Below are 27,685 nucleotides of genomic sequence, written 5' to 3'. Positions count from 1 at the left end.
CGATATTACATTCTTGTAGCAGTACAAAGTTGATTGCAAAATTTGTGCTCATTTCTTAGCTGGAAATAAATAAACCTAGATTCTTTATTGCTAGATACCATATCTTGTTTTTGGCGCTAAATAACATCACTGTGTACCATTGTGCAGCTATTCATATTGTTCATCACAACGATATACAAATTACTGTCATTAACCAATTGATTGACGATAGAAAAATAAGAAATCTTCATCTGCCATCAATTCTATTTCCCCCACAGTAGATTTGGCATGCTCAAGTATATAAAATGTTCCTTTTCCTTTGCAATTACTTTCAAATTCATGTAACTGATTAGCATACCTGCCAACTTTCACGATTTAGGCGTGAACTACACGATTTTGACCCCTTGTCACGATTGCACGATCATGCTCGTGAAAAAAGCTCTAAAACATGATTTTTTTTGAAATTATACACGAAAAAAATTATTGTTCCCGATTTTGAACTTTTCCCCAGGTAGACAGTCTGATCAGCCAATCAAAGTCTGTGTTTCTCATGACCAAATTAATAAGCCAATCAAAAACTTTTTTGGAACACCTCTGTCAGAATTGTAAACATTGTGATCATGGCAGATGAATTTTCATCTGCAAGAAGGTTCTCGCACAGCTTAAGAAGAAAAGCATGGCTGATTGACAAAATTCAAAGATGCAGTACTACCATAAACATAATAAATAGTAGCTTACGGACATTACACTTATTGTTACAGATCATACAGTGTTGTCATTCTAGTAATTAAAATACCAAATCATTTAAACTAAAGTACAATTTACTGTCTTTTATTTTTCACAAGGAATCAGATAAATTTCCTTCTTTGTGCATATTTTTAAATTGGAAAAGTCAAAAATCACTTTGATATTCATTCCTACACAAGAAAATATATCCTGGTATTCTAGCTACATGTTCATTTTTTCTACACAATAATATAAGTACTAGAATCATGAAAATAAAAAGAAGATAAATGGGGAATGTGTCCATGGGACACAGATGATGCCCCTGCTTGCATATAATGTTATAAAGGGACAAAACTTAAGAACTGTAAAAGTGACACTACCCAAAGTTGTAATTGATCTGAGTTTTGTGGTAATAAGCATTGTGTATACGGTTCATAACATTAATTCAGCATTTTTTCAATTTGTAAAGGGGCATAACTCTAGAACAGTAAAAGTGACGCCACCAAAATTCAAAGTGGATCTGTGTTTTTTGGTAATTAGCATTGCGCATAAGTTTCATAACATTTGGCTGAGGCAAACTAAAGTTAGAGAACAGAAACGAATATTTCAGCAATTTTTCCACTTGTAAAGAGGCATAACTCTAGAACAGTAAATGTGACACCACCAAAATTCAAATTTGATCTGTGTTCTGAGGTATTAAGCATTGTGTATAAGTTTCATAACATTTGGTTGAGGCAAATTGAAGTAAGAGAACGGAAATGAAAAATTCAGCAATTTTTCCATTTGTAAAGGGGCATAACTCTAGAACAGTAAAAGTGACGCCAACAAAAATCAAACTGGATCTGTGTTTTGTGGTAATGAGCATGGTGTATAAGTTTCATAACATTTGGTTGAGGCAAACTAAAGTAAGAGAACGGAAATGAAAAATTCAGCAATTTTTCCATTTGTAAAGGGGCATAACTCTAGAAAGGTAAAAGTGACGCCACCAAAATTCAAATTGGATCTGTATTTTGTGGTAATAAGCATTGTGTATAAGTTTCATTATATTTGGTTGAGGCAAACTAAAGTTAGAGAACGGAAACCAATTTTGGGACGTATGGACGGACGTACAGACGGACAAGGGTAAAACTTAATGCCCCCTCCGCTACGGCCGGGGCATAAAAAAGGCTTATAAGCTCATCATCAGTATATCAGATATGACAGTTTTTCTACAGCACAAAACAGCGTGCGCAAAAAATGCTGCAAAAAAAATTGTAACCTTTGAAATTGTCACGCACTAAAAGCCCCATGGGGATTTTCAAAAGTTGGCAGGTATGGATTAGATGACGATTATGATTTTCCTGCGTTATAAACACACGTTAAATTTGGAGGCATTCTTATCTGCCCTTGCTACTGCATCATATGCCCTTAAAATGACTTAAACATGCTACTTATTATTATATCTGTATATTTGAATCTAACTATACATTGGTTTTGTAAATATATATATAATGACATACATGCATCACATCTTTGTCCTTTGAACTTAAATGAATAGTTTTCTGAATATCAATCATACCATGTCTCCTTATGTCTCCTTATTTCATAGTTGCCAACTGACATGATATTCGCGTGTAATACACGCTTTTTCAACGGTTTACACACGAGGATTTTGTCACATGGTGTGTAAACGCGTTTCGCCACTTTACACGCAATTACACGCTTTTTCGTTGTTTTGATTTTTTGGTCGTTGGTGATATAGCGATTCTCAGGTTTTTTCATTATAAGACAAAAAATACCGAAATTTTCGAAATAATTGTATCGTCGCCATTGTTTATATTCTATATGGACGAACAGCAAAAGCCCTTAAGGTAAGTAGTTTGTGATTAGTTTTAACGATTTTGTGACTTTCTTTCTTTCAAATTCACTTAGGGGAAATGTCGCCAGAAATAGTTCGCTTTCAGGACCTGTACCGTCGTCTAAAGAGCCGATTGCTAAGCGAAAACGATGTGTACGTACCAAGATAAATTTCAAGATTTACAAATTATATTTGGGAGTTCAAGTTTAAATTATCGAGAGACGAGTAACGCATTGTGCACCCTATGTTGCAATCATAACAATACATGTGAGAGGAGAACTACAATGTAGCGATTTGATTAAGCATTTAACGTGCTTAAATTATGATAATCAAACAATAAAATACTTTTCTTTTTCAGTTTCAAATCTAGCCAAACAGATTCCCACAGGCCAAAGGGGATGGAAATATCACGGAACTGTTGGATCAGTTCTCATAGTACCAGCTGTCTTCTGATGAACTACCCAGTTTTGACCAGACAATAGCCTCAGAGACAATAGCAACATATATAGTTCGTTGGGAGCAATGGCAAAGATAATAGATGACATTTTAGATGGCAAAAAACGTTATGACACTCTTTCAAAGCTTATCAAGCTATTTAAGTTCAGCCAAATATCAATTCTGACTGTGAGAGAACATTTCAATTATAAAAAAATCTACACTGAATTCTGATCAGAACTCGACAATGATTTATTGTGTGCCTTGTTATCAAGTAAATGTAATCAAACTGGCAGTTGTTTTGAATATGTGCCTAAGCCTAGGGTGTTACTTTAAAAGCAGCAAAACAGAACACTGTTGAATACAATAAAAGTTTACTCTAGAATATTGTTTTTATTATATATTAACAAATTTGTATAATCATGATAATGTGAAATTATGAACATTGTTCATATAAAAAAGTCTGCATCTTCGTCGCGCGTTTTCACACGCTTTTTGACATGTCATGTCATGTCATGACATGATTTCTCATTGTCAGAGGTTGGCAAGTATGCCTTATTTTAAGATGTAAGAGTAGTGACAGCTCATGGCTGAAAAGTTCACAATTTCTAAGTCTATATATAAAATTTACTTTTACTAGGGATGTGACAATAAATATTACCTTAGTAAACTCTCACTCCCAGTGTTAACATCTACTCCTACAAAACTTACACATTCTTCAACCACTGAATCTAATGACAGCTTCAGTTGGTTCTCTGGCATGTCATGCTGTTTATAAATAAATGTACAATCAAATTACACATAGCCTGTTGATTAAATTGTCATCTTTATTTTCTTTACATGACTGATCAAATGGTTAGTTGAAAGAAAACATATTGCCTATCTTATTTTTTTGAAAATATTCAATAAAATACTATCGCTTCAATTCTTATTTCAAAAATCTATTGTTTTCTTCCTTATGACATAACATGTTCTTTATTACCTTTAAACATAACAGAATTTGTATCATCTTTTAACCTGAAAACAGTGACTTATATATTTTTCATCATTTTTTAAAATAACATTATAAAAACTTCATTTTAGTAAAGTATGAAAAAATTCTATGGATTCTAAAAAGACCAGAAAAACCTTCAAAAACTGACAATTATCATACCTGGTACTGTCCTACACCTATATGTTTGGGCTCTATTTTTACAAGTTCTGCTAGAGGATCCAATAATCTTCTTGCTATTGATACTGAAATGTAATTAAATTAAATGACTATTGACTGTTAAACTATACAGCAAGAAAAGCTCTGTTCCTTTGATTTTTGTGTTTTTTGCTGTGCATATACATGTACTGATTTTGTGTCATGGATGAATACCCCATATCCTTTCTTTTCTATTATTTGGAAGACACCAATTTTATGGATCAACTTTGCGAAACTATTGAACATGTATACCAAAGCAATAAAAATTCAGTTTTATGGATAGGGGGTGATTTAAACCTTCCTGATATTAACTGGAACTCAACATCTATTCAAGGAAATAAAGTAAACTCTGGTATCAACAAAAGACTTCTAGACATGATCCACAACTGTCATATGGAGCAAACAGTCACTTTTCCCACCCGTCTGGACAACACACTGGACTTATTTCTTACAAACCGGCCAAGCCTGATCAACAGATGCTCTCCCTTACCTGGTATATCAGATCATGACGCAGTCTTCATTGAATCATCAGCAGCTGCAAAACGAGGGAAACTGGTAAAACAGAAAATACATCTATGGAAAAGAGCAGACAATGGAAAAATGAAAAAAAGAATGTCTAGAATTCCAACAACAATTCCTAGACAAATACACCATTCAGTCGTCTATAGAAGAAATGTGGCTAGACATCAGTACCGCACTAAATAACATCCTAGATTCTTCAGTACCATCAAAGATGACCACCAGCTGCTTTAGCCAACCCTGGATCACAAAAGAGATAAAAGCACTATCACAGCGAAAGAAAAGAAGCTTTAACAGGGACAGATCCTCAAACAGATCAAGGGACAAGAAAAAATACCAACAACTTAAATCTGCAACAAAAACAGCATGCAAAAAGGCCTACAATGATTATATCACCAATATAATCTCACCAGATTGCACTGCAAATCCAAAACGCTTCTGTAGTTTTATCAACAGTAAAAACAAGGACAGCAGTGGAGTGGCGCCCCTTAAAGCAACAGATGGCCTCACATACTCAGAACCAACAGCAAAGGCAAACATCTTGAACAACCAATTTTCATCTGTATTTAACTCCAATGAACCAGACGACAACATCAAATCAATGGGAAAATTGACGTTCCCGAATATGCTTAACATAAACATCACAGAACCAGGTGTACTAAAACTACTTCAAAGCCTTAAAATCCACAAAGCCACTGGACCAGATGGATTGTCAGCTAGACTGTTGAAGTTCATAGGCTCTGAAATAGCGCCATTCTTCACAGTCCTTTTCCAGGCATCCATCAATCAAGGAGCGATCCCAAAGGAATGGAAGAAGGCAGATGTAGTCCCTATAATAAAGAAAGGTGCTAAGAACCGCCCTGAAAATTACAGACCTGTCTCACTCACATCCATCACCTGTAAGATGCTGGAGCATAAAATCAATTATGAAACACCTAGAAAAACACACCATTCTAACAGACGCACAGCATGGCTTCCATAAACACAGGTCCTGTGAATCTCAACTAATAATCACTATCCAGGATCTTGCCAAAACAGTCGACAACACCGGACAAACAGATGTCATTCTCTTGGACTTCTCTAACGCATTCGACAAGGTACCACATAGATGACTTATGCATAAATTACATCATTACGGAATAATAGGTAGTCTCCATAGCTGGATTAAAGACTTTCTAAACGAAAGAACACAGCATGTCGTACTCGAAAACAAAAGATCCAACACTGCACCTGTCCTATCAGGAGTTCCTCAGGGCAGCGTCTTGGGGCCCACCCTATTTCTTCTATACATAAACGACCTTCCAGATTACACAGTCAACAAATCAACAGTTAGACTATTTGCAGATGACTGCGTCTTGTACAGGGAAATAAAAAACAGCACAGATGCAGCACTACAACAAAAAGATCTGGAGACCCTACAAGAGTGGGAGAATGATTGGCTCATGGAATTCCACCCCAACAAATGTCAAGTCATCCACATCACCAACAAGAGAAAACCTATTAGACAGCCATATAACATCCATGGTCACGTCTTAGAGGAAGTCGAAAGCGCAAAATATCTGGGAGCCAACATCCACCACAAACTGAACTGGACTACTCACATAGACCAAGTAGTAAGGAAAGCCAACAACACCAGGGCTTTTCTGCAGAGAAATATATACCAATGCCCACGAAAGACCAAGGAACTTTGCTACAAGACCCTTGTGAGACCGCAGATGGAGTATGCCAGCATCATTTGGGATCCACACACAGCAAACGACATTCATAACCTGGAAATGGTACAACGTAGGGCAGCAAGATTCGTTACTGGTGACTACCATCGAACCACCAGCGTAACAAACCTATTACACCAGCTGCAATGGCCAACCCTACAAGAACACAGAGCTACGAATAAAGTCATAATGATGTACCGCATAGTTAACCACCTGGTTGCAATACCAACATCTTGCCTAATTCCAACAGCAGCAACATAAAGAGGACACAACCAAAGATTTCTTGTTTCATTTGCAAGAACGCAGCTATACAAGCACTCGTTCTTCCCAGACACCATCAGATTATGGAACAGCCTGCCACCAACTACTGTAGCCTGCAGCTCAATTGACACATTCAAGTGTGAGTTGCAGAAAACAAAGTTGTATTAAGAACTGTGCGCGATTTTAATTGTACATACTATTTTTAACTTCACTGTAAATATTGATTTGTCTGCACCACGCATCAGTTCGAAATTACACCAGATGGTGGTATGAACTGTATACGGAAGAAGAGAAGAAGAACCATGTTCAGGGGTGGGGCTATATAATCTCCATGGAAACGATACTTGCAAATGCCAATAAATTTGCATACCAAATATCATTGACTTAACATTAGCAGTTCATCTTAAACTGATTTAATTACAAACCAATACATGTAAACTAAGAAAAAATTTCAAAGTAAATAGACCATGACTGAGGGGGTGGGGCCAAATATTCTCCATGGAAATGAGATGTGCTAATGCTTTAATATACAACTGAACACCCAATTAAAATTGGCCTACCACTAATGGTTCCCCTTGAACTGACCTAATCACAAACTAATACATGTAAACTATGAAAAGTTTCAAAGTCAATAGACCTTGACTGAGGGGGCGGGGCCAAATAATCTCCAAGGCAAAGAGATGTGCCAATGCTAATTCAACTGCATACCAAATATCATTGACCTACCACTAGTGGTTCACCATGAACTAGACCTAATCACAAACTAATACATTGTTGACGCCGCCGCCGCCAACGCCGCCAACACCGGAAACAGCATACCTATGTCTTGCTTTTTGACTCCGTCAAGGCGAGACAAAAACAGGTGGGAAGATTTGACTAGTTAACTTTTTATAATTGTGGATTTACCTCAACCTAAAAAATTCATCTGTAGAAGTTATTGGATGTTACAAGAACTATTACTCATTTTCAGCCATCATAAGCTTACTCTTGGATATAACAGAAGATATTGAGATATTGAAGATATATAAGAAATTCTATCAAAGTATGGTTTAATTGCTTTTGTAATTGTCCTTGTTTGCCATTTGATGTTGTTATCTGTACATTTACTCATATGATTTCCATAAACAAACAAGAGGCTGTTGAGTGACAGCAAACCGGATTTTCCTGCAGAGGTCGAACCCCAAACAGTTGAGCAAGTATGGACTTAAGCTTTAAACAGCTCTGAATTTGGATTGTGATTGAATATTTAAAATAGATTATTATCTAATTATTAATGAAAATGATATTTGCAAATATGAACCCCAAACAGGATCATGTAAAAATTAAACATTAACACACACAACAAAAAATAAAATACCACATAACAACTTACCTACCTACTTACCTACTTAATCTACCTTCATAACACACATGACTTAAAGAAAATAATTATAAAGAAATTTTGACAACTAATGACTAAAATTAATTGAACAGAATCCATATAAACTTAATTTATCATTACTGGTTCATGGAATAAGTTTGAGTTATTTCCCTTTGAACAGAAATATGGTTTAACTATTAATAGAGCAAACATAGTTCTCTAAAATTAGATATGATTTAACTCTTTAAAATTAGATATGATGTTACACAATGTATATCTATTTTCAAATTATAATCAAATATAATTAATAGTTCCAAATATTTTTTCTTTCATTTGTCACAAACTAATACAGATCTGCAACTTATCTATCAATGTCAACAACTTTATCTTCACAATGTAACGTAATGAAATATATCCTTTAATAAAAATAGATTATTATCTAATTAAAGGAGTTCACTTCATCAAAAAAAAATTATATATATAGCATTCAGAAAATTAGATATGCAGAATAACAAACAAACCTACCACAAAATTCTTCAAACAATTTACCAAAGAAAAGAAAAAAAATCCAAAATGTCATTTATCATTAATACAATGTCTTTTGAAAATTCTTTTAAAAAATGAGTTATTTCCCTTTGTACAGAAAAGGAATATTTCATTAAAAATTGAATTCTTGGCAAAGGGCTATAACTCAACAACGAGAAAAGCTACAATCATGAAAATTGAACTTAACCTTCCTTAAGTCACAGGCAACAACATATCTAAATTTGAAAAATTTCGTCAAAGTGTTTTCATGTTAATGAACGGACACTGTTTAGCAGCTGCCCGCCTTCCAGCCCACCGTACATCCCCAAATTAATAACCAATTTTTCCTTCGAAAATCCGGTTAAAAATAGGTATTTCTGATAAATATTGTGAATTGTTACCTGCTCCTCTGAGTGAAGGATCTAAACTTGGCAATTCCTTCTTGGCTTGATCAGACACACTGTATATGGACGCTCCACTCTCATCTACCACACTGAAATATTTCATAAACATTACATGGTAGTATATTAATCATGACATAAACATGTTAGTGAGAGACTTTAACACTTGAAACTATTTAAGAAAAAGATGGCATGCTACCGATATTCATTGAGAATTCCAATGTAATTCAGTTCATAATAGAAATCAACAAACTACATCTATTTACCGGCCAACAATAAATAGCTATTTTAAAACAAACAACAAACACTCTTGCAAGTCTCATTATCATTTTAGAGAAAAAAAAAAAATTTAAATTTGATAATTATCTTTCCATTTAAATTTATAGTTCTGAAATTCTGTTCCATTAAAATGTATAAATTGTTTATTTCTATTAGTTACTTCACACATCAAAATTAAAGGTAAACAGATTAGTATCATTAAACAGTTACCAGTAATTCATCTTCAGATTTTCTTGCTTAATCAAGTTTGATACATAAGTTTCTGTTTCTCTACAAGCAACACCATTTCCTATGGCAAATATCTCACATCTGTAACAATTATAATACACATTTTTCAGCTGTGCTAAAAATAAAAACCACATAAATCAAAATCTACAAGGTTTATAAATTAAATAAACATTCTACTGGAAGATTATAAAACTGATTTCCACAGTGGTACCATTTGACACCAAACCCAAACATGAATAATTTGACATCATTAAGGCTACCTCAAGTTAAACCAAGTTTGTGGCTTCGATTTTTGAACAAATAAAATTCTATAATCGTCTAAAATGTGAATAATGGATAGTTTTGGACAATTTTCCAATGAATAAGTTTCATAACTCATCAATGTCAAATCAGAAATTTATAAAAAAAAAAAACAAAAAGGAGCTTTTTTCAACAGATATAAAAAAGTCACCAAAGTTTCATGAAAACTGCTCAAAGTGTTTTTTAGTAATTGTCAGAAAACTGGAAAATTCCCCTTTTTATATGCCCGTTTACAGGACCTATAATGGCATACCATTGTCCATTCATCGTCAACACTTCGGACAATAACTCAAAAACACTTTCATCAATTTTCACGAAATTGTGGTGAATTGTTTATATCTATTGAGGTAAGCTCCTTTCGATTTTTATAAATTTTAGATTTTACATTTCTGAGTTTTGGGATTTTTATTCATAAAAAAATGGGGCATTTTCCAGTTTTCTGACCAAAACTTAAAAATGCTTTGAGCAATTTTCATGAAACTATGCCAGGAGAATTGTTTATATATATTGACATAAGTTCCCTTTCGATTTATAAAAACTTCTGATTATACATTTTGGAGTTTTGGGACTTTAATCATAAAAAGGGAGCAAAGTCAATAGATATAAGCAATTCACCAAAGTTTTGAAAGGGAGCTTACAACAATAGAAATAAACAATTCACCAAAGTTTCATGAAAATTGGTGAAAGCGTTTTTGAGTTAATGTCTTAAGTGTCGACATTGGACGGATGGACCGACTGACAATGGTATACCATAATACGTCCCGTAAACGGGCGTATAAAAAAATAGTTGTAAAGATTGGTAGAACAGACATACAAATAACACTGAGTATAAAAAAGATGTCCTATTCAATTTGAGTATAAAAATCACTTTCAAAGTTAAATACATCACAATCATGCCAATGAAGAGACCCAAAGATTGCCTAGACCCTGCATGCTACATATCTTGGATAGAACAGTTGTGACAAGGATGACTGTTGTATGATACAAGGTATAATAGGGGAAAATATCAAAAGTTAAATGTCAACACAGAAAAAATTAATTTCTATATCAAGCCTACCCATATTGTTTGATTATCTGTAATATTTTCATTTTCTCATCATACTTGTTACTTTTATAATCATGAATATAAACTATCTCAGTGTGAACAATCTGGCCTGGAATATAAAAAGATTTTTCTATATCAAGACTTTATAGAATTTCTTCTATGATTCAGGTCATCTTCATACCACTTGTGCAATGACTATAAATTATTCAACTAAACACAAGTTCAACTTCAAGTGTAGTTAATTTTGTGTGTGAAATTTAGAGGTTTCAGCTATTTTTCAAAATTCAAATTCATCACACCAAAATTAATTTCCTCTCATAGAGAACTCAATGTAAGAAAAAAAACATAGTGATACACAGGATCTTATAAAATAATTTGTCAGTCGATAGAAATGTAACCACTGAATGATCACTGATATGCATTTACTAGTTACATTAAAGACTTATTCAAATTTTGTCTATTTTCTTTTTACAATGCTATGAAAAGAAAAAAGAAATTTGTATTGATGCATTACTTTTTGAAATTGATCAGTATTTTTATGAAACTATCAAATTATTATTGCATATTAATATGGATTAGGAATATGAATTTGAAAAGAAATAAAAGCACCCTCTACTTGGCAAAAATAAACATGGCGGAATGAAAACAAACATTAAGCAATCAAGTTTCTATCATAGTTCTTGCTGGCATAACACTACAATCTGCCTGTCAGGCAATTTGAATTTTGGAGTGAAAAACATGGATTATTTATGCCAAAATACAGTAATTTTTTTATTGGTATGGTTTAACATATCATGGTATCCAGTTACATTGATTTAAAGAATAGTCACAACATATATAATGTTTGCTATATATCTTACACAAGAAACTTTTACCTTTCAGAATACCATTGGACTGAACAAGTATCAATTCATTCATTCAAACAGAGCAAATGGTGAACACTGTCAGCTCATTGAAAAAGAAAAGTTGTGGTTAGTATAAATAAGGTGCAGTGTAATTAATATAATCTTACCATTCATTTCTGATGATTGACTTTTTTGTATACTGAAAGGTAAAACCCTCATGCATCAGCCTATTAAACTACTAAATAATCATCTGGTATAAAAATGTCAACATATTTCTTGTATCTATCATTATTGATGAATAAAAGAAAATGTGGGGTATGCATCAACAAGACACCAACCCAATGACACACCAAGTAAAAAAGAGATCTAGATGTCAAGTTCTAGTTGGCAATGGCAACAAATACTGGCCATATATAGCATATCCCTATGTAACATTAAATTCATATTTCATTCAAGAAATTAAAGCTAAATATTTATACTATTGGATACAAATAAAATTCATATTTGAAGAAATAAATTAAGTGTACCTGTTGCTGTTATTACTGCTCCTTTACAGCCATTTTTGAATCCTGGATCTAAACCCAGAATGCATTTTCCCTTGACAGGTGAAGCTAAAAGCAAATTCTTTAGATTGGTAGCAAATACCTCAATTGATGCTTTTTCAGCCTTTTTTGTCAATTCAGACCTAAGGAGAAAATAAGATAAATCTACAATCATTTCAAACTTGTATGGTTTTAAAATAAGCTTTGTTACGACAAAGAAAATAAGAACAGATTTCGATGGGACATTGCATATATCTTATTGGTATAATGGACAAATATTGTTTTGTTCATAAATCAGGATGTTAATTTTCTTGTTTGAATTGTTTTACATTTGTCAGTTAGGGGCCTTTTATACCTAACTACGCAGTATGGGTTTTGATCATTGTTGAAGGCCGTACAGTGACATGTAGTTGTTAACTTCTACATCATTTGGTCTCTGGTGAAGAGTTGTCTCATTGAAAATCATACCACATCTTCTTATCTTTAAAATAACTAAAAAAAAATATTTTTTTTTGTACTTTGTAAGTAACACAGTACGCTAGAGAGTTTAAATTTTTACTTGACATCAAACAAGACCCTTATACCTTTATACCTTACAACCCTTTAACATTACCATATATACTTATGATTAGGATTTATAAGCATTTTGCTGTGTGCTGTATGACATATAAACTAGGTCACAGAACAACTGTTTTCCAGGAAAATCAAAAGGCTGTAATTTGTATATGTAGTAACCTTATCAATCTAATCATTTGAGGATGTGCCAATCTATCATATGCGTCACTGATTGCCTGGGTGATAACATTCATAGCATATGTTCCTTGGTGAGCTCTGCCAACAAAATGTTGACTACATAGCCTATCATACATTGCTTTTACTTTATCTGGTACTTCTATTTTAACTGTTAAAAATTTGTTGTGTTCACCTCGATTTATTGCTAGCACCTGAAATGTAAACAAATATCACTGACAAAATAATATTATTCTAATATCATTTGTATACAAATACTTGAATGTGATTGGTGGGTCAGTTATAACTTTTCAATATTTAAACCCCGCAACATTATTAATGTGCCTTTTCCAAGTTGCCTGTATTACACTGGTTGTCATTGGTTCATATCTCTCATGTTTGTCTTTTTGTAAATTACTGTAATAAATTAGGTCGTTAGTTTTCTAGTTTTAATAGTTTCACATTTTTCATGTCGAGGCTTTTTATATCTATTATACAGATTGGGTTTTTCTTATTGTTGAAGGCCATACAGTGGCACATAATTGCTCACTACCACTTGATTTTAATTCTAGTGGATAATTGATTCATTGGCAATCATACAACATCTCTTTTTTATACAAATAAATGTCTGATGCAGTGTTATGTTACATAAAAGTAAATGAAAGAATCCTGCTGTTATAACAGATAAATAAACAACCTGCTGAGGTTTTAAATTACATGCAAACATGAATCATATTTTCATAGATTATTGAAATATTTGCCACTGAATGTGATGTTAAAACAACCAAATAATGATAATTTCTTGATGAGGTTTTTAAAGAAAGGTACATTAGAGTATCTAGTTCAGTTTTTCATTTAACAGACAAAAGGTAATTTAGAGTTACCATATGCAGTTTTATGTATCAGATAGTAACAGACAAGTAAACTAAAGTTGCCTGGTGAGATTATATGTAGCAGACAAGATGAAGTTTCATGTGTTAAACAATAGAATAGTTACCTGGTGTGGTTTTATATAACAGACAAGTAAATTAGAGTTAAAATACTGTTCATATTTATGTCTACTTTCTTCTTTGATGTTCACTTCTTTTTTTACGACTTTCTTCATTTCTGCAGTTTTTACTGTCTTTGTGTCTTCATTTTTTCCAGACTTCTTTGGTTTGCATTCGGAAGTGACAAGCTTAATATCCCGGAATTTTGACCTATTGGAAAGAACATTTTAAAATCTGTGTATTTTGTAAACATTTTAGATGCATTACATAATTATTAGCTATTTGTACATGTATATTCATTAGCACCTACCACTGTCACATCATTTAACCTTTTTTTGTTAGATAAAAACAGTTTTTTTAAATCATTGACTCATATTCTAATAATTTACGGAGAAAAATCTGCTCAGTTTAAATTTTTATTATTTAGTAAACCAGGGCCATTATAGCCCCTACTCCTCTCTAAATCAATAAAACAATAAATGACCTTTTATCATATTTTTTCATCTTTATTAGTATTGTTAGTAAAATGCTTGCTTATCTTCATCCTATCTACAATTCTGAAAGGATGTCCAACCTGAAAGCTACCAACATCATTTGCATAGGCGCATATAATTCGTTATAAGCTTTCATTTTGGCCCAAATTTGCCAAAATAAGCTCCAAAATATTACTGATGTATTATTGACTTGTAAGTCAATAATTCAACCTTACTTGAATCCATAGTCATGTGACCTTCAATAAAACCCCTTATCCTGAGGTGGGTTACTCGTGTACTAGGCATGTTCAGCTAGTTAAGGGAAAAGGATGTCAACATAGAATGTGAAACAAGGATGAACCATTCAGTTGAGTGATTTGTTTCACAAATAAAAGAAGAATGTGTCTGAGGACACGAATGCCCCCACTCAAGCTTTGCAATTTTCCAACTTAAAAAAGGGCATTACTCTAGAACGGTAAATGACTCACTACCCAAATTCGAACTCTGTCTGCGTGTTTTGTTTTTTAGCATTGTGTATGAGTTTCATAAAATTTGGGTGAGACAAACTTAAGTAAGAGTGCGGAAACGAAAATGGGTTGGAGGGAAGGACAGATGGACAGACAGTCAAGGGTAACACTTAATGCCCCTGTTGCCTACAGCAGGGCATAAAAATCATTTTTATACAGGTAAAAACAATGATTATCATATTTTTTTAACCTATAACATGAAATCAAACAGACCTAGAAAAATCCAATTGCAAGTGCTCACTATCTATTTATGTTTATATTTATGTTATTATTGGGTTATATGACCGTCAACAGTCTTTGAAGCTTATCTCAATGCTTAATTAGACACAGCAACCCAAAGACACAAATAATAAGAATGTGTCCACAGTACACGGATGCCCCACTCACACTATCATTTTCTATGTTCAGTGGACCGTGAAAATGGGGTCAAAACTCTAATTTGGCATTAAAATTAGAAAGATCATATCATAGGGAACATGTGTACTAAGTTTCAAGTTGATTGGACTTCAACTTCATCAAAAACTACCTTGACCAAAAACTTTAACCTGAGTATCGATAATATAAAGTTGTTAAGAAATATAAAAGAGAATCAAACATCAGCTATCAACACCAAATTTGCTCGAGGACAGAAATTATTATGATACATAAAAAGAAAACCACTGATGGGGTTCTTTAAGCTTGAAGAATTTCAAAAGCACCATGGATACGTAAGCTGAGTTTCGACCTTTATCAATTTGTAGAAGCCACAGATTTTTGAAACAGGTTCTTTTCTGTTTGTATCTGTAGCCTGCTGACAATTTACATTTAATGATGGAAAAAATTTATTGAACATGACCTTAGTTCTACTGCCTAAAATATACAAAGTTCTTCTTTCCAAGGGGCATTCTATGGCCAAACATGGATTAAAAGATATAATCAAGAAACCAAATTTTGAACCAATTTGTCTATCAATATAAAGCTACTGACCAAAAATTCAATAAGGTTCTTTCTCACTCCATGGGGCATTATCAAATTAATTTTGGTAAAAGTTGGACGTAGCATCTCGAAACCAAACTTTTTTTTAAATTTATGTCTATGGATAGCTGCTGTGTTGATTTTTGACCACAAAATCAATAGTATGTTTACTCATCATTTGGGGCATTATCGAACCAAGTTTGGTAAAGATGTTCATAGTTCAAAAAATATGTCTGGAAACTGAAAAGTTGATGGTCCAGATGCCCCAAATTGCCCAAACACCATTTGTGATATTATTTGTAGTGAAAATATTGCGTTCATTAAATAAATGTAAAAGGAAAACTGATTATTGGGAGAAAAAGTCATTTGATTTTTCTTTAACTTTGGTATGAAAATTACTGGGAAAAACTCTAAAATTTAAGCTACCAGTCAACTTTTTTCAATTCTTTCCTATGGGAAATTCAGAAGACAAAAACTGATAAGACTATACTTACCATCCTCTGATAAAATCCATACAGTCTTTATGTTTATGCATGATATCTGCTAGTATATGTTTAACACCAGTTTCTACATCTGACAACTTCTGTAAACCTGAATTATATAGTTATTTCAACTTTTTTTTTTGCTGTAAACCAGTTTTTCATGATTTTACAAGGATTTCATTATAAATAGCAATTTTCAATGATAATGAAAATAGGTTTTAATTACATGATTTTAAAGAATATCATTTATGTTTCTCATTCTTATGTACAGGGAGATACAAATTCTGAGGAGTATTCATATTATTTAATTATCATTATCTTATTTTACATTAATTTTACATTATCTTATTTTATATACTAACGTTATTTTAAAACAGAAAACACTTTTAAATATTTAGTATCTGTTTAAATATGTACAAAAATCCAAGGTAGTGTCTGAAATCAATGCATAAAATCAGTGGATAAAAGAGGAAAACACTTTCACATTAACTGATGGAACTAACCAAAAAATAATGTTAAAGTTTTATTTTTTTCAAATTTGGTTTTTAATAAGAGCATAAATAAAAAAAAAACATTTTGGCAATTATTAGTCAAAAATACATGTCTAAAATTTTTTTTAAACAGTCATCATTTTTTAAAATGATTACAAAATTTCCATAATTCAAAAAAGGGCATGGTAACATAAGTTATATTTCATGATATCAAAATATCTCATCTTGTCCAACAACATCTATCTCAAATTAATAAAAGAAAAATCTATAATCTAATTTAGAAAAATGTAGAATCTAATTCCACAAATATTGCATGGCTTGCTGTATGTGAGAAAAAAGAAACCCAACCAAAAAAGGTTTTAAAATTACAAGATATATTTAGTCAATCAAACACCATTTGATATTACAGGTCAATAGTGTTCAATAGTATTTTATAGTAATATGTTTATTTCTCTCTATTTTCACCGTTATTCTAATTCTTTGTCAATTTTAAATATAATTTGACATACCTTTAACATTTGGATCCACATACTGCTGAACATTACCTTCCCAGGGTCTGTCAAGGAAAGTTATAGCTAGTGGTTCTAAATTCAGAGCTCTAGCTCTTTCTGCTAGTGTACCTTTATGTCCAGGTTTGAAAGGGGCATACTAAATAATGTAAAAATGTTGAATAACAAAATAATTATAGAGTTATTCAGAATATATAGTCAAAGTGATCAAAATCACTAGAGGAAAGATTGAAAGAATTGTGTACATAATGTTAAACCAATCTTTAGTCTTCCATTGATGTAGTGATGAACAAAAATAAAATTGGTATAATAGTTAGTACTATTGCATAAAACATAACATAGTACTTTTGCATATAGTTGCATTACTGCCATTTTTCAGAAAGGTGAGCAATTTTTTCAATGCATCACATTTATAATGTGATCAATCTACATGTGTCAAAGGTCACTAAATTAGAATGTCAATTTCTTTTCAATTTCAATTTGATATTTTCACGAAATCATGTTCAAAGACTAAGGGTAAGTTTACTTTTTTTCAAACAGAAGAAATCACAAATAAAGATTACTCTTGAAAAGCTGGGTCAACATTTGTCCTTGTAGTTTCAAACGAACATTACTCCCGTAAAAATTATTGATCAGCCCTGATGTTCAATCTTGTCCAAGACATTGCTGATATAAACCTTTGGTGTTAATTTCATAACATTCTGAAAAGAAATGTAGATATGAAAGGGGCTATAATGCAATTTTTCTACATAACTCCAACGGACATAACTCCTTTAAAAATAGTCGATCGGCACTGATTTTCCATTTGTCTAACATGCTAGTCATATAAACCTTGGAAATACATTTTATAAAAAAAATCGGGCTAGAATTGTACACTTGAGAGAGCTATTAGCAATTTCCTGTAGAGTTTACATTTCCAAGGGACATACCACCCCTAAAATAATGATATTGGGGCTGATTTTCGAAATCTTCCAAGACATTGCTGATATAAATTTCATAAAAAACTGGCAAGAACTGCACATTTGAAAATGCTTACAGGATAGGATGGGCAGACGAAAAGACAGACAGACACCCAATATTTCTTTGACTTTCCACTGCACAGCTACTTTCTGTGAGTCCAATTGGGAATCCTAGAGTTTTTTTATAATGGTTCATAACTTCAAAATTATAGATGTTCTACAAGCAAAGCTCCCAAAATGATCCCTCTGGCCCTTGATTTACAAACAGAAAGCCTAAAATAAAAAGGATAAAAATAGGGGGTGCACATTGACATTATATGTTAATTTTGCTGAGAAAGTTATTTAAAATTTTAATGGTTTAGAAAAAGAGGACTAAGAGGATAAAAAATGTTAAATGTAGTGTATTGTGTATTAGATAAGACAAATTCCATGTTATGCCAGAGTAAACCCCAAAAAATTATTCAGATAAATAAATTAAATAGGAGAATCAAAAGTATATCAACCTGTTTATGCGAGTAAGATTCTGTAAAAGTTTCATAAAATTCTGTCCAGCTGTTCAGGAGCAGTAGTGGATACAAAAATGAGATGGATGGACAACTGAAGCACTGACTCACATCTAATCAATATATACAGAATAATGGCATTTTTGTTTTTGATACTGACTTTATCTGCAAGAATAGCAAGCAAGCCCGCTAGCTGATGAAGTCAGTATCAAAAAATAAAATGCCATTATTCTTTTTATCAGCAATTTGTCTCAACAAAATTATGTTGTTGTTGAGAATATGAAATAAAATGAATAAGTTAGTAAAACTACTTTTAAGCGTACAAAACGTTGTGATAGTTGTTCGGTTGTATGAATGAAGTTGCTTGCATTTCATTGATAAATTAATGTGGATGGACATGAAATCTCAACGTTGCAGCACTGGCACATGACACACGACATTGCAGCACTGGCACATGACACGTGACATTGCAGCACTGGTACATGATGTCATTGCCTAATATTTTCGAGTATCAAGTCCTGTCCATAATCTTAACAAATATTAGGCAGTAAGATCAAAGGAAAAATGTACAAATTGCCGATAAACTGGTATACATTCTGCTTATAAAAGATGAGGGGTTAACAATAGTGTATCAAAAAATACATGCAGTTACTGAATACAAGCTCAAAAGTTAACTTCATGATTCCAGAGCCCCATCTTCATAACTCCATAATGTGCTGTATAAAGTTCCTTACCAAAAGTATGTACAAAGAAACTAATTTTTTACAATACTTTTCAATTATCCTGAACTTACCAAATCATCGATCTCTGTTATCGTTTTAGAATTCTTCAGACATTTTTCTAATCCCTGTGTAAGCTTGCCTAGTTTATTGATGGCTTTCAATACAGTTGCAATTTTATTCTGGACATGTCTGAAATTATCAAATGAACAAACATATAGGCAATATCCAAAAAGATGAAAAGATTTCATAATGATTGAATAGTACCTAGGTGTCTGGTTTAATTTTTATTTTGTTACCCATTTACTGTAAACAAATTTTTATGTACACTTAAAATATCAAATAACATATTCATTTTCATTATGAAAGTATTTGCTTTGTTTTGATGATCTAAGTTGTTCTAAATGAAAATATATTGACAAAGTCTAATTGTCCCACACTCTTTGTAGCAATAAACATAACCAAAAAAGAGATGTCTGTAACCTGGGACTATTACACTAACAATATTAGTCCTAGGTGTAACTGCACTTCTTTAAAGATTTTTTTTAATACACCTACATTTTGTAGTTTGCACTGAATAATTATTCATGAACATATATATTCAAAAACAAAATAATACTTGAGCTCTTCTAAAGATGACTGAATATCTCTGAGTTTATCAACTTCCATTCCTCCTGTCATTTCTTTACGATATCTTGCTATAAACGGAATTGTGCAACCTTCTTCCAAAAGTTTAACAACATTTTTTGTAGACCACTTTGGAAGATCTAAGTTTTCAGCAATAGCTTCTTCTGTCTCCCAATTTGGATCTGTGTTTTTTATCTCTTCACAAGCCATATCTGTATAATAAATATTAAGATGATTAGATCTTGACTTTCATTAATAGAATACCAAATATGAACTTATTTTTTTTTTTTTAAATACCAGGTATCATGTGTATGTACTAATGTAATGAACTTATTTTCAACAAATGGCTCCAATCAAGATAGCCTTAATAAACAGTTTCTGTTTGATAAACAGGAACAGGTTATCTTTTAATGGCAGGAAAATTATCTAAATTTTCCAAAATGATTAACACCTCGTAATACATGCTATAGTATTATCATTAATAAATAAATTTGCAAGATCAAATCATGATTTATACAACTTATTTCTACAAACCAAGGGTCTTTAAACAGTCATGTTTGCTAATTAGTAAATTTCACAATCTGAACATATATGACCAACATAAATTCAAAACTTATGCATTCTGAAAAATTATGAAAATCAGTCATTTTGTTATTTAGAATTGGACTGCTACTATATGAATACAAAAACAAGAAATGAGCTGTCACACAGACACTAAATCAGGTTTTCTATTTTGTGCAGGTTACACTTCTACCAACTCGTACTTTTACCAACTCCAACTTCTACCAACTCGTACTTTTACAAACCCATACTTCTACCAACTTGTACCCACTTTTGTAGCATTATTAATGTTATGTTTGATTTAATAAGACAAATCTTAAACTTAATGGTAATTTTGTATTTTATAGTTGATCTTGTTGGAGACATGTATAGTATGCAAGTCTCTGATCTAGTGGTAAAAAAATAAATGTCCATCGACAGAAATGATGGTTTAGTTTGGAATGTAGCTTAATCTCTTTAATTGTGAAATAACACATTCGTCAGTTTAATCCTTGTAGGTAAATGTGGACACAAGGCACTTCATCTTTAGTTTGAAATCTGAAGAGACTTTTGGAAAATCTATTGTTTGACTGATTTATTGTTGGATTTGTATTATTTTTTTTTTGTTTATCTCAGAGGACTTCACCATCCTTTTGATATTATAAAGCTACTACATGAATTAAACAAATCCAAATGTTTATACATATATATTAGATTTTGTTCAGTCTTTTTGTTTTTTTTATGGATTTTATATGATAGAAAATAATTATAATATATTGCATATGAATAAAAATAAATGTGGATAGTGTCCACATGTGGACACAGATGATGCCCCCTCTTGCATATCATATAGTTATAAAGGGACATAACTGAAGAACGGTAAAAGTGACGCTACCCAAATTTGAATTTGATCTTAGTTTTGTGGTAATAAGCATGTGTGTAAGTCTCATAACATTTTGTTTAGGCTAACTTAAGAAGAGAACAGAAACTAAAAATTCAGCATTTTTTCTATTTGTAAACATGCATAACTCTAGAACAAATGTGTGTATAAGTTTTATAACATTAAGTTGAAACAAACAAAAAAATTCAGCAATTTTTATGTTTATAAAGGGACATAACTCAAGAATGGTAAAAGTGTCGCCACCTTATTTCGTACTTAATCTGTATTATGTAGTAATAAGAATTGTGTATAAGTTTCATAACAGTTGGTTGAGGCAAACTAAAGTTAGAAAACGGAAACAAAAAATTTGTACTTGATCTTAGTTTTGTGGTGATGAATATTGTGTATAGGTTTCATAATGTTTGGTTGGGGCAAACTAAAGTAACAGAATGGAAACTAAAAATTTTGCAATCTTTCGATTTATAAAGGGCATACCTCAATAATGGTTAAAGTGACACTACCCAAATTCAACTTGATCTGTGTTTTATCAGTGGAAGTCAAAATTAAACATTGCATTGTATAAAGCATTGATTGTAGTTGATTCAACTATAATCATGGACAAAGGAAGATAACTCCAATTTTAATATAAATTACTTGATATTTACAAGAAAATAAAAATTTTGCAATTTTTCTTTTATAAAGGGGTATAACTCTAGAACGGTTAAGTGACTCCACCAAAATTCAAACTTGATCTGTGTTTTGTGGTAATAAGCATTGTGTAGAAGTTTCATAACATTTGGTTGAGGCAAACTTAAGTTAGAGAACGGAAACTAAAAATTTTGCAATTTTTCCATTTATAAAGAGGCATAACTCTAGAACGGTTAAAGTGACACCACCAAAATTCAAACTTGATCTGGGTTTTGTGGCAATAAGCACTGTGTATATGTTTCATAACATTTGGTTGAGGCAAACTTAAGTTAGAGAACGGAAACTAAAAATTTTCCAATTATTCCATTTATAAAGGGGCATAACTCTAGAACGGTTACAGTGACGCCACCAAAATTCAAACTTGATCTGTGTTTTGTGGTAATAAGCATTGTGTATAAGTTTCATAACATTTGGTTGAGGCAAACTGAAGTTAGAGAACGGAAACCAATTTTGGGACGTACGGACGGACATACGTACGTACGTATGTACGTTCGTACGTACAGACGGACAAGGGTAAAACTTAATGCCCCCACCGTAATAAAAACTGAAAATTGGGTACCAGTTGGCACATCTATAGCATAAATAATCAAATCAAAAAATAATCTGAGCAGACGTCATTTCTACATCTTTTTATATTTTTGACCATTTCTTTCTACACTTCGATTTTCAGCCAATTGTTCTCTATTCCAAATGTTGAAACTATATTGAAAATATACAGTTGCAAGTAAATGTTTGTTATGAAATTTTACATATCTGACTTGAATATTTTGTTTGTCGACGCCTGCGCTCTTTATGTTCCTACGTCATAATTAGGTTGAAATCCGGACGATTTTGTCCAATGTCGCAAAAATCTCTACTTTTAACCTATTTGGGATGTAAAAATCAATGCTCAAATAAACTTTGGCAAAAATAGTTTTATTTAACTTTCTCATGACTTTTCATCAACTTAAAACACGTTTTATCCTGAAACATTGAACCTAATAATCGGGGCCAACTTGGCCCTTAGGCCTTACCGAACTAATACTCCTTTAATGACAGAGCTGAGCTTTGAAAGATTCAGGACTCTGGCAGAGACAGTACAGTTTCAGTGCTGTCAAGTCTTAACGTATTTTCATGCTTATTTGGCAGTATTTTACTTTGGTCTATTGTTTTTTCTCTTTGATCTTTACAATTTTTGCCAAATCTCACTCATTTACTTCATGAAAACTTGACAGGGTGTTCCACTCTCTGATCGTTTTCCGTACTTTTGTTTTGCATGATGGAATTCCTAAGGCCTAACTGGGACCCCTATTCACAGGCACTTGTTTCTATCCATAGGCAGGTCGACTATCCATATATTATATATATGGGTAGCCAACCTTCCCATGGATAGAAACAAGTGCCTGTGTCACAGGCACTTGTTTTCTATCCATGACAAGATCTACTATCCCTATATATTACGTAATGGATAGAAAACAAGTGCCTGTGGCCTGTGTCCCTAAAGTAAAAGAAGGTCTGATTATCTGGACAACTTCTGCAGTTACACAGAACACTCATTTTTTGACATTTCATATGTCGATTTTGTTGTATCTTTATAATATCACTAGAGTTTTTCAATATTTTTGGTTCTAAACAAATGCAGCTACCAGATCGTGATCAAAGCAGCATCTGCTGTTGTCTAATGAATCAAAACTGGTATCCGCAATTAGAGGACTTGTCCAGATGATAAGGTTAAAGATTTACAGGGAACTAGTCTTTCAAAAGTTTTTTCGGAGGGAAATTATGAAAAGCTGTTTTCTTCACGAAAATTTTAAGAGATAAAAAATTATATCTCATGAATACTTAAATAAATATCATGATCAATTTTATCATATGAGTTTTTAAAGCCCTGTTAACTAGCTGGGACCAGAAATATATATATATATGTCATAGTATCGTCTCGTATTGTGTTTTCGACCTAATTCTACTTTCACTTCCCGTATGCTGCGCATGCCCGTGTGACGTCACATTTGGCTGCTATATTTAGTAACAATAGCAAATAATACCACGTGTGGTGAAGATGTTTCAAGTAAAGTTATTATAATTAAGTATTTACGTTATTTTATTTGATATCACATTTTTGTACCTTTTCACTAATACTTTTTTTACCTTCCACAAGAATCTATCAAAAATAAACAAATATTCTAGAAATATGGCCGAGGACTTTTAGCATGTGAAGTTAACATCAAGGTCATTACGTCACATGACTGTCATGTGGTTAGGTGATATACTTAAAAGTTATTTTTAATACGGAAATGTGGATGATTCTTACAGTTTTTTGCTGAAAAAAATAAAATATCAATTAATTTTAATTCACAGAAACAGCAGTCTGTCAGGGGAGATTACAGACAATACTCACCAACCTCACTTTATAATGCCTTCACTGAAGCAGAGACATATAATACAAGAGATTCGCAACTCTAGTAGAGTCTATATAACAGCCAATGAAATGACATGGCCACCGGAAAGCCGATTATTCCGATGAATTTATGGGTAAAAATCGCTATTGTTGTGAAAAAGGTTCTACGCCTCACGATTTTTCTAATGGATAATGCCGATACCTTTCACAGCTGAAGCATGCAAGTATATTTAAAAGTTACAAAAAACTAATTCTAATAATTTGTTATTGATAAAATGTGTTCTAATGATGAGATTAATCAAATACAAACAAAGTTAAAACTCGGCCCATTTTACTTCACCTATTGCCGTAGAAACCATTTGATCTCCCAATTTTTTTCTTAAAACTTGGAAATATGCTAATAAATATATAATTTTATGGGGCAATAATACTCCCAAATGTTGTTGTTTCGTGAAAATAAGACTATTTTCGTAAAATTTGATCCAATAGTGTTTTTTTTTCAAAATTATCAACAAATGTGGCGATTTTTTCTTATTGATACTCGAAGCCAGCTGTGCTGGTACTATCATTTTATCTCGTAAAACTTGGAAATGTGCGAATAAATATTCAACTGTATGGGGCTATATTACTCTCAGATGTTATGTCGTGAAAATAAGACCAGTTTCGTAAAATTTGATACAACAGTTATTTCTAAAAATATCAACAAAGGTGACTATTATTTTGTTATTTATTATGATTGTCATCCCACGAAATAAAATCGGAATTTTCCATATTGCGTGCACATGAATGAAGTTTTATTCAAGTGAGAAATTAATTGTAATTTTCTTAAATATTAATTCTCAATACACACTTCGAACATGAAGAAACCATAAATTTACCGACAATCATTTAAAAAAAACCTCAATGCAAGCCTATGATGAAACTGTCAAACAACACTTAGAAATCAAACATTTACCGACAATCCTACAGAGAAAATCAATGCAAGCCCAATAAATGATGAATATAAAAATAAATAAAATTTTAATAATTTATAAATATAAAGAATAAAAAACAAAGCCTATCATGATTAACAATTAATTAACAAATAAATTAAGTTTTTTTCCACATTAATTGATTTTACATTTTGTGAATTATATTTTTGGAAAGAGTGTGGACACCTGTGGTGTAACAACTTCTTGTTTACAAGGTGTCAATTAAAACTCATTGTTTATAACATGTTCGTGATTTACCTGGTCATCGAATAATTCAAACCTAATATACATGTCACACTGTGAAATTATGTCTCCGAGACAGGTGTATATTCAATAGAAACCCATTATGTAACTATCAAATAAAATAAACTCTGATTCAATTTATCAAGTGTTAATTATTTAATATCAGTTTTTAATACAATATCAAATCATGTCTCTTTTTCAATAATACAAATCTAAAATCAAAATTACATTAAAATAAATAATTATATATGTACTCAAATTATTTAATTGATTATGATAAATTTAACACTGAAACAGTTTATGTTATGCTTAAACATTCGTCCGTACTTCGAGTACTTTTAATACTTTTATTAATGACTTTATTACCTAAGGAGATCTCGCGAGGTTTAACTAGTGGCCGCGTGTTATTACGGGATTTCCCCGAGTTGCGAATCTCTTGTATTATATGTCTCTGACTGAAGTATATTGAACAGAAACATGACTGTATACAAGGTCCTACAAGGTTTCCAAAGTGCCTCATGTGAAATGTGTACAACCAGAGACATATATGTATATATGTCTCTGGTACAACTAGTCAAATAAAGATATCAAAATAATATTTTATATCTTATAGTTGTATATGTCACCATTTAATTCACTAAATCATAAGTTTGATCGCCTCTAAAACTTTGAATAATTTGATATAAACATTGGCATCAAATTATAATCAATTCCGGATTTGTACGACATGTCATTTCCGACTTTGGACCCGTTTCTTAGATAGGTCGAAAACACAAGACGCTAGTTTTTGTCAACAAAGGTGCCATCGATCTAATGAACTGAAATAAAAAAAATATTTAAGATCGAAATATATTTTAGATACAATTATTTAATGTACAAGTATACTAGTGACTCTAAAAAATATTAGGCATGTATATGTTCAAACATATTAAAGGGGAAATATTGATAAATTGTAAGTAGGTCGAAAACACAATACACGAGGATATAATAGTTAAAGGTATCTGTATCACAGTGTATTATATGTCTCTGTCTGTATTAGGACATTTCACCACCTTATCGCTATTTGTCCGCCATTACTGGACACCACAAAAGTTCCAGTAAAATTTTGACGTCATAATAGAAAATATCTGACGCCACAATGGAAAAGTGATTGTTGTATGACGTCAAAAAGTTCAAGCGGAACATATTCTCGGGTCAAGCGGGAATAGCGATAAGGTGTATAAGATAAGATAAGATAAGATAAGATAAGACTGAAACTTTATTTTGATTCGGCATGGTTTAAAACATACAAACATAAGCTCTTTGAGAGCTTTTCACCGAATATATAAAACAAAACACATAACATAAAACAGATATACACAACAGACATAGAATAAATATGATATACATGCAAGGCAATCAAAGCATACATATATAAGCAGAACATATAAGCACACATAAAATGAATAGAATAGCCATGCAAAGCAATAAAATCATTAAGCACTATAAGTAACTAAAAAGTAAATGAAAAAATTAAAAGCTATGAGAACAAATTAAAAAAAAATACTTCTTGCATGTGTAAGCGTACTTTCATTCCGCCGTGTATTTATTCCGGGTAACTGTTTTTCACTAGAGAATATTGGATGTAAATAGTGTGAAAGCGTCGATCTTGATATCGTTGTTTTGTTTATATTAGACCGGTTTATTGTTTACATAAATAAATGGGTTAAAATTAAAATGATTTTCAAGGAACCATTTTAATTAATCTGAGTCAATCTAGTAATTATAAATAATATTGATGATGATGAGGAGGATGTTTTTATAACTCAAAATAATTTATCA

General features: G+C 32.0%; 1 protein-coding gene across 1 annotated transcript in view; it reads right to left on the bottom strand.

Moving 5' to 3' along the window:
• LOC127739439 (S1 RNA-binding domain-containing protein 1-like) overlaps positions 1-23,978 on the bottom strand; it is a 33,271-nt gene extending 9,293 nt beyond the window's left edge. The window contains exons 1-13 of the mRNA XM_052251209.1: positions 23,899-23,978; positions 20,138-20,357; positions 19,593-19,710; positions 17,338-17,476; positions 16,350-16,446; positions 13,910-14,111; positions 12,919-13,127; positions 12,169-12,326; positions 10,809-10,905; positions 9,434-9,532; positions 8,945-9,036; positions 4,131-4,213; positions 3,639-3,745 (exon numbers count right to left, since the gene is read on the bottom strand). Coding sequence (XP_052107169.1) covers positions 3,639-3,745; positions 4,131-4,213; positions 8,945-9,036; positions 9,434-9,532; positions 10,809-10,905; positions 12,169-12,326; positions 12,919-13,127; positions 13,910-14,111; positions 16,350-16,446; positions 17,338-17,476; positions 19,593-19,710; positions 20,138-20,355 — 1,619 coding nt within the window. The 5' untranslated portion in view covers positions 20,356-20,357; positions 23,899-23,978. The remainder of the gene's footprint in view (positions 1-3,638; positions 3,746-4,130; positions 4,214-8,944; positions 9,037-9,433; positions 9,533-10,808; positions 10,906-12,168; positions 12,327-12,918; positions 13,128-13,909; positions 14,112-16,349; positions 16,447-17,337; positions 17,477-19,592; positions 19,711-20,137; positions 20,358-23,898) is intronic.
• Positions 23,979-27,685: the final 3,707 nt, after the last annotated feature.

This window comes from Mytilus californianus, unplaced genomic scaffold (genome assembly GCF_021869535.1).
Source record: "Mytilus californianus isolate M0D057914Y unplaced genomic scaffold, xbMytCali1.0.p SCAF_4, whole genome shotgun sequence".
Classification (NCBI taxonomy): Eukaryota; Metazoa; Mollusca; class Bivalvia; order Mytilida; family Mytilidae; genus Mytilus; species Mytilus californianus.
This window is presented reverse-complemented; position numbering and strand designations above follow the sequence as displayed.